The 14,340-nt window shown below is 43.3% G+C and overlaps 1 protein-coding gene across 1 annotated transcript; it reads right to left on the reverse strand.

Moving 5' to 3' along the window:
- Positions 1 to 986: 986 nt before the first annotated feature.
- Positions 987 to 9,900, reverse strand: tmprss15 (transmembrane serine protease 15; the record flags this gene model as incomplete). Its single annotated transcript, XM_062432620.1, has 27 exons — positions 987 to 1,105; positions 1,195 to 1,249; positions 1,807 to 1,946; positions 2,106 to 2,201; positions 2,340 to 2,521; positions 2,600 to 2,732; positions 2,823 to 2,885; positions 3,064 to 3,113; positions 3,202 to 3,297; positions 3,951 to 4,074; positions 4,244 to 4,354; positions 4,441 to 4,584; positions 4,672 to 4,797; positions 5,353 to 5,442; positions 5,698 to 5,839; positions 5,904 to 6,069; positions 6,711 to 6,816; positions 7,414 to 7,563; positions 7,770 to 7,910; positions 7,987 to 8,096; positions 8,553 to 8,661; positions 8,738 to 8,857; positions 8,930 to 8,980; positions 9,098 to 9,234; positions 9,336 to 9,403; positions 9,579 to 9,703; positions 9,783 to 9,900. Coding segments are annotated over 27 exons (3,072 nt in total), but the record flags the coding sequence as incomplete, so codon positions are not given.
- Between the last annotated feature and the right edge of the window lie 4,440 nt (positions 9,901 to 14,340).

A 14,340-nucleotide genomic window follows, 5' to 3' on the forward strand; every position in this document is an offset into this window, starting at 1 on the left:
ATTCTACTGTCTGCAAACTGATGATGAGAGCTGAAGAACAACCTGGCAGATTGAGCAGGAGGAACTTATATGGAGGCTTGATTGCAGATGAGAAGCAGCTGATGAGCTGATGAGGTGTGTGTGTGTGGGAGGGGGGGGGGGGGTACTCCATGGTAACCCAGAGTAAATGTAATATTTAGAACAATTGTCTTCCATTACCTTTATTTAATATAAAGTTATAATGTAAGATCATGGGTTAGGGTTACCATGGTAACCAGAGTAAATGTAATATTTAGAACAATTGTATTCCATTACCTTTATTTAATATAAAGTTATAATGTAAGATCATGCCAAACTAGTTGATATGGTGTTTTATTGACTATTTACTGTTTTTAAGCAAGTTGAATTATTTGGTACAAAGTTTTTATGGTTACACCACTTAGACATTTTTGCCATAATCCTCTAATATATTCTCTCTAAATGGATTAAAAGCAGAAATTTGATGCTGGGTCCACAAAAAAAGAATGTGTGCAAGTTATTCATACGTTTATTTTCATATTTTAACCCTTTAAATTTAAACTAAACCTCATGGACACTAAAAACATCACTGACGCAGTTAATGTCATATTTAATGTTCTTCTTTCCAAATCCAGAAACAGGAAGAATAATTCTGAATCATCACTTTTCATTTAGGGAACGTGGCTCATTGTCTCGTTTCCTGTTTCACTGCACGAACTTCAGACTGAAACTTCATTTAGAAAAGTTTTTAATCTGTTTTCAACTTTATTATTTTATTAGTGAAGATTTTTCAGCAGCGTTTCCTCCTTTAGACATTAATCTATTTTCTAAATGAAACCAAAGAAGAAGAAACACAGTTTATGTTATATGTGAATCATATTTTAACCTATAAGTTACTTTAAACACTTTCTGTGAAATCTCATTAGAAAGGTTTCTTATTTAAAGGAGGAGGAAGAGGAGGAGGAAGAGGAGGAGGAGGAGGAGGAGGAGGAGGAGGAGGAGGAGGAGGAGCGTCTGGTCTGAGCGATCCAGGAAGTGAAGGAAGACACTCGTGCGTAGACTCCTGGTCGTCCCGGTCGGCCGCAGCCAACCCCAAATGATGTCACACCTGTCAGGAACCAATCAGACAGAAGCATTTCATCAGACCTCAGCTACAACACTGTACTGTATGAGTGTGTGTGTGTGAGAGAAACTGACCAATCACAGTCCAGTATCCATCATCCAGACACATGAGTGGACCTCCAGAGTCGCCCTGGAAACAGCAACAGTTATTAACCTGTTCAACCAATCAGCACGCAGCTCCGTGACCAATCAGCACCATAGACTGTATATAAAATGGACGTAACAGCATGAGGCGCCCTCCTGAACCTGTGAACCAATCAACCTGTCAATCACCACGTAGCCACGCCCTAATGCATACCCTGCTTTATCGTCACATATAAAATCAGGGAGGCCAAAATGTCCCAAATGAACATCATACTGCATTGAAGAAGGCTTTAAACTAGCGATTGAGACCATAAACACATTTTGAAAACGTTTACTGAGGTTAGAAATCAAGTGAGAAGTTGGTGAATTCTCCATTGACTTGTATAGAGACGGAAGTCCTTTTGACACCAAAACGGTCGCCCCCTGGTGGCCTTTTGATAGAATGCAGTTTTAAGTTACTTCCGTGTTGGCCTCATTTCAGAGGACCGGAGCTCCCCGCCTGATCAGCATGCAGCTCAGTGACCAATCAGCACGCAGCTCTGTAACCAATCAGCACGCAGCTCTGTGCCCAGCTGTTTAAGGTGAGACCAGGTGAGCTGTTACCTGACAGGAGTCGACTCCTCCCTCTGTGTAACCGGCACACAGCATGCTGGAGGTGATGATGTACTCTGGTAGCTGCTGCTGACACACATCCTGATCCACTACAGGAAGCTGAGCCTGCTGCATGACGTCTGGGAGAGACCCTAGGAGACAGACAGTTGGGAGGGAGACAGGTGAGAGACAGGTGAGACAGACAGGTGAGACAGACAGGTGGGAGACAGACAGTTGGGAGGGAGACAGGTCAGACAGACAGGTGGAAGAGAGACAGGTGAGAGACAGACAGGTGACATCATGTGTCTCACCTTGCTCTGCGTCTCGTCCCCATCCTGCGATGAAACATTTCCTTCCTGTTGTGATCAGCTGATCGTCTGCAGGTAAACACACTGGCTGGACCCATTCTGCACACACACACACACACACACACACACACACACGCACACACACACACACACAAAGAGTGAAGTCAGGTAACAGGACTGTAACTGACAGATGAGATGTGTTGGTGCAGTGATGTCACTGACGGTGATGTCACTAACCGGTGAAGTTGATTGGCTGCTGCAGGTGCATCATGGCGATATCGGCTTGTTTAGTCTGTCTGTTGTATTCTCTGTTGATGACGATACGATCGACTCGTCGGGTCTGAGTGTGAGATGAGCTTCTGTTGCTGTGAGCGTGGAGTCCCAACACCGCCTCCCAGAACTGTAGGTGGACGTTCTTCCTGTGGAGACAACATGTCTTACATCATACATACATCATAAATACATCATACATCATACATGTATCATACATGACTCACCCATAGACACAATGTGCTGCGGTCAGCAGCCAATCAGAGCCAATTAACGAGGCTCCACATGCATGACGGCCCTGCCATTGGAGGGACACCATCCAGGGCCACGCCCCCTTCACTGCATTAGCCCCGCCCACCACTCTGACCTCAACTGGTGACAATGAAACACGTTAAACACACACACACACACGCACACACACACACACAAACACACACACACACACTCTACCTTCCCCCTTCGCTGATTGGTCCGTCTCTCTCGTGTCGTTAGTGATCTGACGAACTCCACAAGCTGAAAGTTAGAAACACTGTTACGATAAAAAATATCTTAATATCACCTGTGTGTTGATTTAACAGTCAGTGTTTATGAGTGTTACTGTTGATTTAACAGTCAGTGTTTATGAGTGTTACTGTTGATTTTACAGTCAGTGTTTATGAGTGTTACTGTGTGTTTTTACAGTGTAACTCACGCTGGTTGTCACAGCTCAGAGAAACAACTCTCTCACTGTCGCATGTTTCACTGTAAAAAACATTTATTATTTAAACTCAGTTTCACTGTAAAAATTAGACAATAAAAAATATTCCGACATTTTTGTAATTATTCGTACCTGACGTTCATCACCAGCGTCCCGTTATCGTTAACTCTGAAAGTCGTAAACGGTGAATCACCTGGCCGAATCGGCAGCATCGTGGCCTCCCCCGACCTGCAGGGAGACAGACAGGTGAGTTACCTGTAACCCAGGTACTGACAGGTGAAGACAGACAGGTGAGTTACCTGTAACCCAGGTACTGACAGGTGAAGACAGACAGATGAGTTACCTGTAACCCAGGTACTGACAGGTGAAGACAGACAGGTGAGTTACCTGTAACCCAGGTACTGATAGATGAAGACAGACAGGTGAAGACAGACAGGTGAGTTACCTGTAACCCAGGTACTGACAGGTGAAGACAGACAGGTGAAGACAGACAGATGAGTTACCTGTAACCCAGGTACTGACAGATGTAGACAGACAGGTGAGTTACCTGTAACCCAGGTACTGATAGATGAAGACAGACAGCTGAAGACAGACAGGTGAGTTACCTGTAACCCAGGTACTGATAGATGAAGACCGACAGGTGAAGACAGACAGGTGAGTTACCTGTAACCCAGGTACTGACAGGTGAAGACAGACAGGTGAAGACAGACAGGTGAGTTACCTGTAACCCAGGTACTGACAGGTGAAGACAGACAGGTGAAGACAGACAGGTGAGTTACCTGTAACCCAGGTAGAGACAGGTGAAGACAGACAGGTGAGTTACCTGTAACCCAGGTACTGACAGGTGAAGACAGACAGGTGAAGACAGACAGGTGAGTTACCTGTAACCCAGGTACTGACAGGTGAAGACAGACAGGTGAGGGTTCCAGGTGTCGGCGCAGACGGTGAGCAGAGAGGAGACGAGCTGAAACTGGAGACGACTGGAACCGTTTACCTGCAACGCAACTAAAGCACAAAGAATCAGTTGTTACTTCCTGTCTGAGAACATCTCACATGTATTGATCACATGTATTGATCACATGTACTGATCACATGTACTGATCACATGTACTGATCACATGTATTGATCACATGTATTGATCACATGTACTGATGTATTGATCATCAGACTCACCGCAGTCAGCTTCGTCGGAGGCGTCGGGACAGTTGACCACGCCGTCACAGTGACCGTTACCATGGATACAGCTTCCTGTCTGACACTGGAACTGCCCGGCTGCACACGGAGCTGTTCACGCATCACATGACTCGTCAATACAGATAATCAATAATCAACCTGATCAGCTGTCACATGACCCCTGACCCTGAGCTCACCTGGTGACCCCAGCTTGACCCCGCTGGTGAAGTTGGCTCTGAATCCTCGACCTGAACCCGATCTGTCCGTGAAGAACCACACTGTCATCTCATTGGTTGTTGAGAAGAAGTCGTGGGCGGGGCCAGTGCTGCCGGTGAGAACCGCTGGAAACAATGTGTTCACACCTGAGACTGACGCACGCTAACAGGTACACACAGCTGAAAGGCATTATGGGTAAAACACCAGCTCACCCAGTAAGGTGGAGTTAGGCCCCGCCCCGTCCCGCACCTCCACCATGTCATTGGTCGATTCAACGTCAAAGTCCAGGAAGTGGAGCTGGATGTTCCGCCCCCGCACGGCGTGGAGCGTCCACACACCTGCAGGAGCAGAGGATTCTGGGTAATCACGGCTAACATATATTATAACGAATCATATCGTAACATATATCGTAACATATATCGTAACTTATATCATATCGTAACGTGTCATATCACAATGTATCGTAATGCGTCATTTCGTAACCTGCAATATATAGTATCGTAAAATATAATATTATACCTTAATGTATCGTAACGTGTAATATTATATAGTAATTTATCGTAACTTGTAATATTAAATAGTAATTTATCGTAATGTGTAATATATCGTAATGTATCGTAACGTGTAATATATCGTAATGTATCGTAACGTGTAATATATCGTAATGTAGGTGGCATTAACACCCAGAAATAAACATGTCAACAAAGAGAAGAACACTGCAGACTCTTAAACATGTGAAACCTTTAAAGATGAAACAGAATAGAACATATCATATCGTAACATATATCGTAACATTATGTTCTGTGATATATCACAACATAATATAACGTCATAATGTAACACATGGTGATGATGTAATGATCTGTATAATCATCAGTAACAGCTGTACTCACACTTCGCCTTGTTCCCGTAGGATTGTGGGTAGTTTGGCGAGCTGAAGGTAGAATTTGGCTCCCAGAGTTCAAAGGGTCCTCCACAGTCAGCTGACCAATGAGAGCACAGAGGGCGGAGTCAGACCTTATCCAATAATGCACAATGTTTGGTACGGAGCCCACAAAAACATCAGCAGAATGATTTTAATGTTGTTAAATGAAAATGATCCTAACACTCTGATCACAGGTCAGATCACAGCTGTCAGTTAAAATAACCATGATTGATTTCATAATCACTCCCCCAGCTGGTCTGTAGGGGGCGTGGTCTGTACCTTACGTGGTATAGGGGGCGTGGTCTTGTCTTACCTGGTATAGGGGGCGTGGTCGTCGGAGGCGGTACATTAGTTGGTTCGGGGGGGGCGGGGCCACAGGCAGCAGCGGTCAGTGTGATGTCATCCAGAGCGATGTCATTCCTCATCCCTCCTTTCTTCAGAGCTTCAAACACCACCTGCAGAACTGACTGATTATTTATTTATTCAGTAATTGAGATCAGACTGTGTGATGTCACTCACCGTGGCCTCGACCGTCAGGTTCAGGGTCACCTGACCATAGTTCCAGTTGTCGCCATAGTTACCGTCTCTCTGAAACACCACAGTAACGCTGGTTTCAGGGTCGGACGGAGACGTTTGGAGCAGCTGGACCATCAGACGGTGGACGTCGTCTCCAAACATGTGATACCTGCACATCGATCAGAACGTTCACACGTCTGGGATCAATAACATGTATTGATAATATAACACTGTCATTCTGTCAGAGCTCCAGCAGGGGGCGCACACACAGCTGAGATCTGCTGGCTGCTGATTGGATGGAAACAAACACACTGACTTCACTGAGCAGACACTTTTCTCCAAAGCAATGTAAATGTGGATCCTGAACGTCTGACAGACTGACAGCTGATTGGATAATTATATTAAAGTAAAGCTTGGTTGAGTTTTGGTTGTGTTTTGGTTGTGTTATGGTTATGTTTTGGTTGTGTTTTGGTTGTGTTACGGTTGTGTTACGGTTGTGGTTTGGTTCTGTTTTGGTTGTGTTATGGTTGTGTTACGGTTGTGGTTTGGTTCTGTTATGGTTGTGTTATGGTCGTGTTATGGTTGTGTTTTGGTTGAGTTATGGTTGTGTTTTGGTTGTGTTTTGGTTGAGTTATGGTTGTGTTTTGGTTGTGTTTTGGTCGTGTTATGGTCGTGTTATGGTCGTGTTATGGTCGTGTTTTGGTCGTGTTATGGTTGAGTTATGGTTGTGTTTCGGTTGTGGTTTGGTTGTGTTTTGGTTGTGTTTTGGTTGTGTTATGGTTGTGTTTTGGTTGTGTTTTGGTTGTTTACCAGAAGGACAGACACATGGGCTGTGTGCTATGAGTCAGAGGGAGGCTGCAGATCTTGAAGCTCTTCAGCCAGTTGCCAGGACTCAGAGGAGTGACGATGTAGAAACCTTCAACACAAACATCATAAATATGAATACTACTGATGCTGCTGTTAATAAACACTGATACTACAGGTAACCACACTACTATGAGTCTCACTGATCATCATGTTCACAGCTCTGCTTTAAACACACCTGATTGGTTCCCCACCTGATTGGTTCCCCACCTGATTGGTCCCCACCTGATTGGTCCCCACCCGATTGGTTCCCCACCTGATTGGTCCCCACCTGATTGGTCCCCACCCGATTGGTTCCCCACCTGATTGGTCCCCACCTGATTGGTTCCCCACCTGATTGGTACCCACCTGATTGGTTCCCCACCTGATTGGTTCCCCACCTGATTGGTCCCCACCTGATTGGTCCCCACCTGATTGGTTCCTCACCTGATTGGTTCCCCACCTGATTGGTCCCCACCTGATTGGTTCCCCACCTGATTGGTTCCCCACCTGATTGGTTCCCCACCTGATTGGATCCCCACCTGATTGGTCCCCCACCTGATTGGTTCCCCACCTGATTGGATCCCCACCGGATTGGTTCCTCACCTGATTGGTCCCCCACCTGATTGGTTCCCCACCTGATTGGATCCCCAGCGGATTGGTTCCCCACCTGATTGGTTCCCCAGCGTGTGGTCGGCACTGGGGCCGGTCAGTGGAGGAAACGTGGAGCCGCTGGTTCGAATCCAGTCTGCATCATCGCTCTGCTGCTGACTCCAGTAACACATGTCCTGCTCAAAGGCACAGGTCAGCTTCTGCTCATCTGCAAACACACAGGGTCACAGGATCACATCAAAACATATGTCATAATATGTCATATCGTATCATAATGTATCCTAAAGTGTTGTATCATCTGGTCAAGTTTGTGAGGTCTTACTGGTCAGGTGTGTGAGGTCTTACTGGTCAGGTGTCTGAGGTCTTACTGGTCAGGTGTGTGAGGTCTTACTGGTCAAGTGTGTGAGGTCTTACTGGTCAGGTGTGTGAGGTCGACAGCGCTGTAGGTGGCGTTAAACCCCGCCAGGTTGTTGAAGTCATCAGAAAGAAACTCCACAGTTGATTGGTCGGTCAGCACCCACACGGTCCCAGGAGGGGCGGAGCCTGAGAGCTCAGCTGGAAACCATGTTTGAATTAGTGTGTGTGTGTGTGTGTGTGTGTGTGTTTGCGTGTGTGTGTGTGTGTGTGTTACCTATCAGCTGTTTCTCTGCTCCCACTCCTTCATACATTTTCAGCATGTCAGAGCTTTCTTCAGTTTCAAACTGCAGGAAATCGATCCGAACAGAAAATCCTCTCTGCACACTGAAAACATTTTATTATAATTATCATTATTATTATTATAATCAGGATTAATATTCACTTTTCACATCCTGCTTAAAGAACTAACTCTGATGATGTCATCAAGAACTATACTATATGCAGTACTGTAGTACTATATGCAGTACTGTGTAGTACTATATGCAGTACTATATGCAGTACTGTAGTACTATATGCAGTACTATATGCAGTACTATATGCAGTACTATATATTGCCACTGTCACCAAGTGCTGCTCATGTGTGAATGTTGGGTCTCTTTAAATTAAACCTGAAGAGTTCGGTTTAGAACCTGCTCTATGTGTAAAGTGCCCTGAGATAACTTTGTTGTGATTTGGCGACATACAAATAAAGATTGATTGATTGATTGATTGATATATGCAGTACTGTAGTACTGTGTAGTACTATATGCAGTACTATATGCAGTACTGTAGTAGTGGTACCTGATGATCCAGCGGCAGGAGCTGCTGCTGTTGTAAATTTCAGCGTCGTGGGATGAACTGAACGATCCGCTCGGCCCTCGCAGCAGGAACTGTCCGTCACATGTTGTTGCTATGGAGACAGAGTGATGATGTAAGAGCATCTGTCGTTGCTATGGAGACAGAGTGATGATGTAACCGTAACTGACCACAGCGAGCGGCGTCTTCGTCGGAGCCGTCGGGACAGTCGAGGACTCCGTCACAGAGCCGATCGATCGGAACACACATCGATTGATCGGCACAGGAAGTGTGATGAGGACGACACGCCGCTGCGAGCAGAACAGCTGATTCACACAAAGCTTCATGTTTCATGTTCACACAACAAACAGACGATCACTGACCTGCTGTCGGGGAGACGCTCGACGCAACCGTCGTCGTCTGCTCCACCTCCTCTGCACAGATCATTATTCATTATTACTGACATACATTTATTAAACACTTTCATTTATTTTGTACTTCTCTGAGTCAGTCAGTGACCTCTGACCTCACAGTGTCACCTGTGACATCACCTGTGACCTGGATGCTGTTCCTGTCAATCATCAGCCCCCCGCTGTCCTGAAGCCCCGCCCTCAGCTGCAGCTCCGCCTCCTTCCTTTGGATCAGCTGATTGAAATGGAGGTCAAAGGTCACCACCACGCTGCCCTGACTGAGATCAATACAGACACAAATGGATCAATACATTAGAATCAGCTGTTTCTGACCAATCAATCAATCCCTGATCAGTAATGATGTCATCGATCACCTGACCTGAAGTCTGAAACCTGACACGTCTGGAACTCCCGACTGAGCTCGCTGCGCCTGAACGCCTCCCACACCTGCCGACCAATCACAGGTTAGTTTAACACCTGCCGACCAATCACAGGTTAGTTCAACACCTGCCGACCAATCACAGGTTAGTTCAACACCTGTACTGTGTTCTGTGTTCTCTGTGTTCTGTGCTCTGTGCTCTGTGTGTTCTGTGTTCCTTCATCAGAACCGTGTTCATCTCACCAGCTGTTGGACATCGTAGGCGAGGGATTTGAACAACGGGCTGCTGGAGTTCTTCAGCTCGTTGGAGAACGTTGCTCCCTCTGTGATCACCATCCGTCCAATCAGACGCTCCGGCTCAGCGCCACCTGACCACAGACAGCAGCTGATTGGTCGACCGATAACATCTTCTGATCAGCTGATTAAAAGGATCGGTTCTGTTTTTACCTTCAGACTGAACGCTGACCCACGAGAACACGATCAGTCCAGCACAGCAGAGCAGGAGAAGCCCCGAGACCACGACCAGGAGAACCTCCAGAGACGAGAAACGCCTCATCCTGTCAATCAATACATCAATACATCAATACATCAATCAATACATCAATCAATACATCAATACATCAATACATCAATCAATACATCAATACATCAATACATCAATCAATACATCAATCAATACATCAATACATCAATCAATACATCAATACATCAATACATCAATACATCAATACATCAATCAATACATCAATACATCAATACATCAATCAATACATCAATACATCAATCAATACATCAATACATCAATACATCAATACATCAATACATCAATCAATACATCAATCAATACATCAATACATCAATCAGCAGGGTCTTTCATTAACATAAATGGTTTCCATGACGACTGAGACACAATAAAACAACAATATACATATTTACCTGTGTGGTTTTCTTCTTCTGCTGCTTCCTGTTGGTCTCACCTGTACACCTGTCTACCTGTCCACCTGTCCACCTGTCTACCTGTCTACCTGTCCACCTGTCCACCTGTCTACCTGTCTACCTGTCTACCTGTCCACCTGTCCACCTGTCTACCTGTCCACCTGTCTACCTGTCCACCTGTCTACCTGTCCACCTGTCCACCTGTCCACCTGTCCACCTGTCTACCTGTCTACCTGTCTACCTGTCCAGCTGTCTACCTGTCTACCTGTCCAGCTGTCTACCTGTCTACCTGTCTACCTGTCCACCTGTCCACCAGTCTACCTGTCCACCTGTCCACCTGTCCACCTGTCTACCTGTCTACCTGTCCACCTGTCTACCTGTCCACCTGTCCACCTGTCTACCTGTCCACCTGTCTACCTGTCCACCTGTCTACCTGTCCACCTGTCCACCTGTCCACCTGTCCACCTGTCTACCTGTCTACCTGTCTACCTGTCCAGCTGTCTACCTGTCTACCTGTCCACCTGTCCACCTGTCTACCTGTCCACCTGTCCACCTGTCCACCTGTCTACCTGTCTACCTGTCTACCTGTCCAGCTGTCTACCTGTCTACCTGTCTACCTGTCCAGCTGTCTACCTGTCTACCTGTCTACCTGTCCACCTGTCCACCAGTCTACCTGTCCACCTGTCCACCTGTCCACCTGTCTACCTGTCCACCTGTCCACCTGTCTACCTGTCCACCTGTCCACCTGTCCACCTGTCTACCTGTCTACCTGTCTACCTGTCCACCTGTCCACCTGTCTACCTGTCTACCTGTACACCTGTACACTGTTAGAGGATCAGACACTAACTGAACTCTGATCAGTTCTCAGCTGTTATTGAGCTGAAAATGACTAATGACCCATCATCAATACGTCAGCTGATAATCAATACTGCTACTGATTATTATTATTAATGATTCACTCCTGACATGTTTTCCACCTCCCAGAACTACTACAGGTGTAACTGAGTATATTTACTGTACAGTTTGAGGTACTTGATCCAATATTTAATCAAAAATCAAAGATTAGAGAAAAAGTCCAAAAACTGAAAACACATTTGTGTATCAGAACTTAGTTTTTTCTTCTTTCCCATTAATCATCTCACCACCCCTCACATTTATCTGCTGACCCTTTGGAGGGGCCCCACCCCTAGGTTGGGAACCACTGGACTAAACTAGCTAACTGTATATAAAGTAGTGTAAACTAGCTCCACCTCCAGCAGCTACAACAGTAACATGCTGCTCTAACACTGATGCTTCACTATTAATAATCTAATGATGTCATAATAATAATATATCAGTCAGAGGACCAAACCACTACTTTACTGTAATACTGCATACTACATCACTATAATACTGCAGTACTTTTACTGTAATACTGCATACTACATCACTATAATACTGCAGTACTTTACTGTAATACTGCATACTACATCACTATAATACTGCAGTACTTTTACTGTAATACTGCATACTACATCACTATAATACTGTAGTACTTTACTGTAATACTGCATACTACATCACTATAATACTGCAGTACTTTACTGTAATACTGCATACTACATCACTATAATACTGCAGTACTTTTACTGTAATACTGCATACTACATCGCTCATAATACTGCAGTACTTTTACTGTAATACTGCATACTACATCACTATAATACTGCAGTACTTTTACTGTAATACTGCATACTACATCGCTCATAATACTGCAGTACTTTACTGTAATACTGCATACTACATCACTATAATACTGCAGTACTTTTACTGTAATACTGCATACTACATCACTCATAATACTGCAGTACTTTTACTGTAATACTGCATACTACATCGCTCATAATACTGCAGTACTTTACTGTAATACTGCATACTACATCACTATAATACTGCAGTACTTTTACTGTAATACTGCATATTACATCACTCATAATACTGCAGTACTTTTACTGTAATACTGCATACTACATCACTCATAATACTGCAGTACTTTTACTGTAATACTGCATACTACATCATCATAATACTGCAGTACTTTTACTGTAATACTGCATACTACATCACTATAATACTGCAGTACTTTTACTGTAATACTGCATACTACATCGCTCATAATACTGCAGTACTTTACTGTAATACTGCATACTACATCACTCATAATACTGCAGTACTTTTACTGTAATACTGCATACTACATCACTCATAATACTGCAGTACTTTTACTGTAATACTGCATACTACATGACTCATAATACTGCAGTACTTTTACTGTAATACTGCATACTACATCACTATAATACTGCAGTACTTTTACTGTAATACTGCATACTACATCACTATAATACTGCAGTACTTTTACTGTAATACTGCATACTACATCACTATAATACTGCAGTACTTTTACTGTAATACTGCATACTACATCACTATAATACTGCAGTACTTTTACTGTAATACTGCATACTACATCACTCATAATACTGCAGTACTTTTACTGTAATACTGCATACTGCATCACTCATAATACTGCAGTACTTTTACTGTAATACTGCATACTACATCGCTCATAATACTGCAGTACTTTTACTGTAATACTGCATACTACATCGCTCATAATACTGCAGTACTTTTACTGTAATACTGCATACTACATCGCTCATAATACTGCAGTACTTTTACTGTAGTACTTTAAGGGTATTGGTACATGTCTGCAGTAGAGTATCAGAGTACTAGTAGATGAAGGGTTAACGGGTTAAAGGTTTCAGCTTTATGAGGATCTAAAGTTCAGCAGCAGATAAAGTGAACGGTTCCACCCTGAAACACTCAACACTTCAAACTTCAGTCTGATTAAAACTCTGAATTTATTTTCACACACTCATAAAAACAGTAAAAAACAAATCTGACCAATCACAGCAGAGAACATTAGATTATAATGAGATCATTAAAACAAATATCGATTAAATGTTTCAATCGTTAAAAACTTTAACAGCAAAATGTGAAGAATAACAATCAGGATCATTTTACACATGTTGGGTTTTTACAACAGTTATTTATTATATTTGATGTCCTTTCAAAGTAAAGCGACTCCTGAACCTGCAGCTGTTATAATGTAGAAACATCACTGACTCAATCAGTAACATGGGAAGTTAAACAGAGGTTGGCTGTTAGAAAATAATTCAGTGTTGTACGGAAGCCCAGAGGAGCCAGTTTATGGTTTAATAACAGATGTTGACAGAATAATCTTTATTTTTATTAATCTGTGAAACAGTCGGGATCATTTTAAGTGTCTGTTGTTGTAATTCTACTTTCAGCCACAAGAGGGTGAAGTAGCCTCTAAAAACAACTGTAAATATAAATATAACGTATTATAACTGGCTGTAGCTGTAATGGACGGAGGAGGCAGCACCACTATAAACATACAGTCAGTCAAATATCATCTTAGTTATTATTATTATTTGTTTATATCTGGGACAGTGATGTTTAGTTTAAATTTAAAGGGTTAAAATGATAAAATAAACGTATGAATAACTTCACACATTCTTTTTTTGTGGACCCAGCATCACATTTCTGCTTTTAATCCATTTAGAGAGAATATATTAGAGGATTATGGTGAAAATGTCTAAGTGGTGTAACCATAAAAACTTTGTACCAAATAATTCAACTTGCTTAAAAACAGTAAATTGTCAATAAAACACCATATCAACTAGTTTGGCATGATCTTACATTATAACTTTATATTAAATAAAGGTAATGGAATACAATTGTTCTAAATATTACATTCACTCTGGTTACCATGGAGACCAGGAAACCATTTGACATTTTCAGGAGCATTCAGTCTTACTTTTGTTAGTTATAGTTAGTTTATAGTTTATAGTTTATAATTTATAATTATCATTCTCAGTTGATGACAGTAATGTTTCATAACCCTTTCTGGCCTCTCCGGGCTTCCGTAGGGAAGTTCTGGGTTCAGTAAAGTTGGACTGAAGCTGATGTGGCTAAAAATAAACAATAAAACATTTACACAGTC

The sequence above is a fragment of the Scomber scombrus genome, chromosome 14 (assembly GCF_963691925.1).
Source record: "Scomber scombrus chromosome 14, fScoSco1.1, whole genome shotgun sequence".
NCBI lineage: Eukaryota > Metazoa > Chordata > Actinopteri > Scombriformes > Scombridae > Scomber > Scomber scombrus.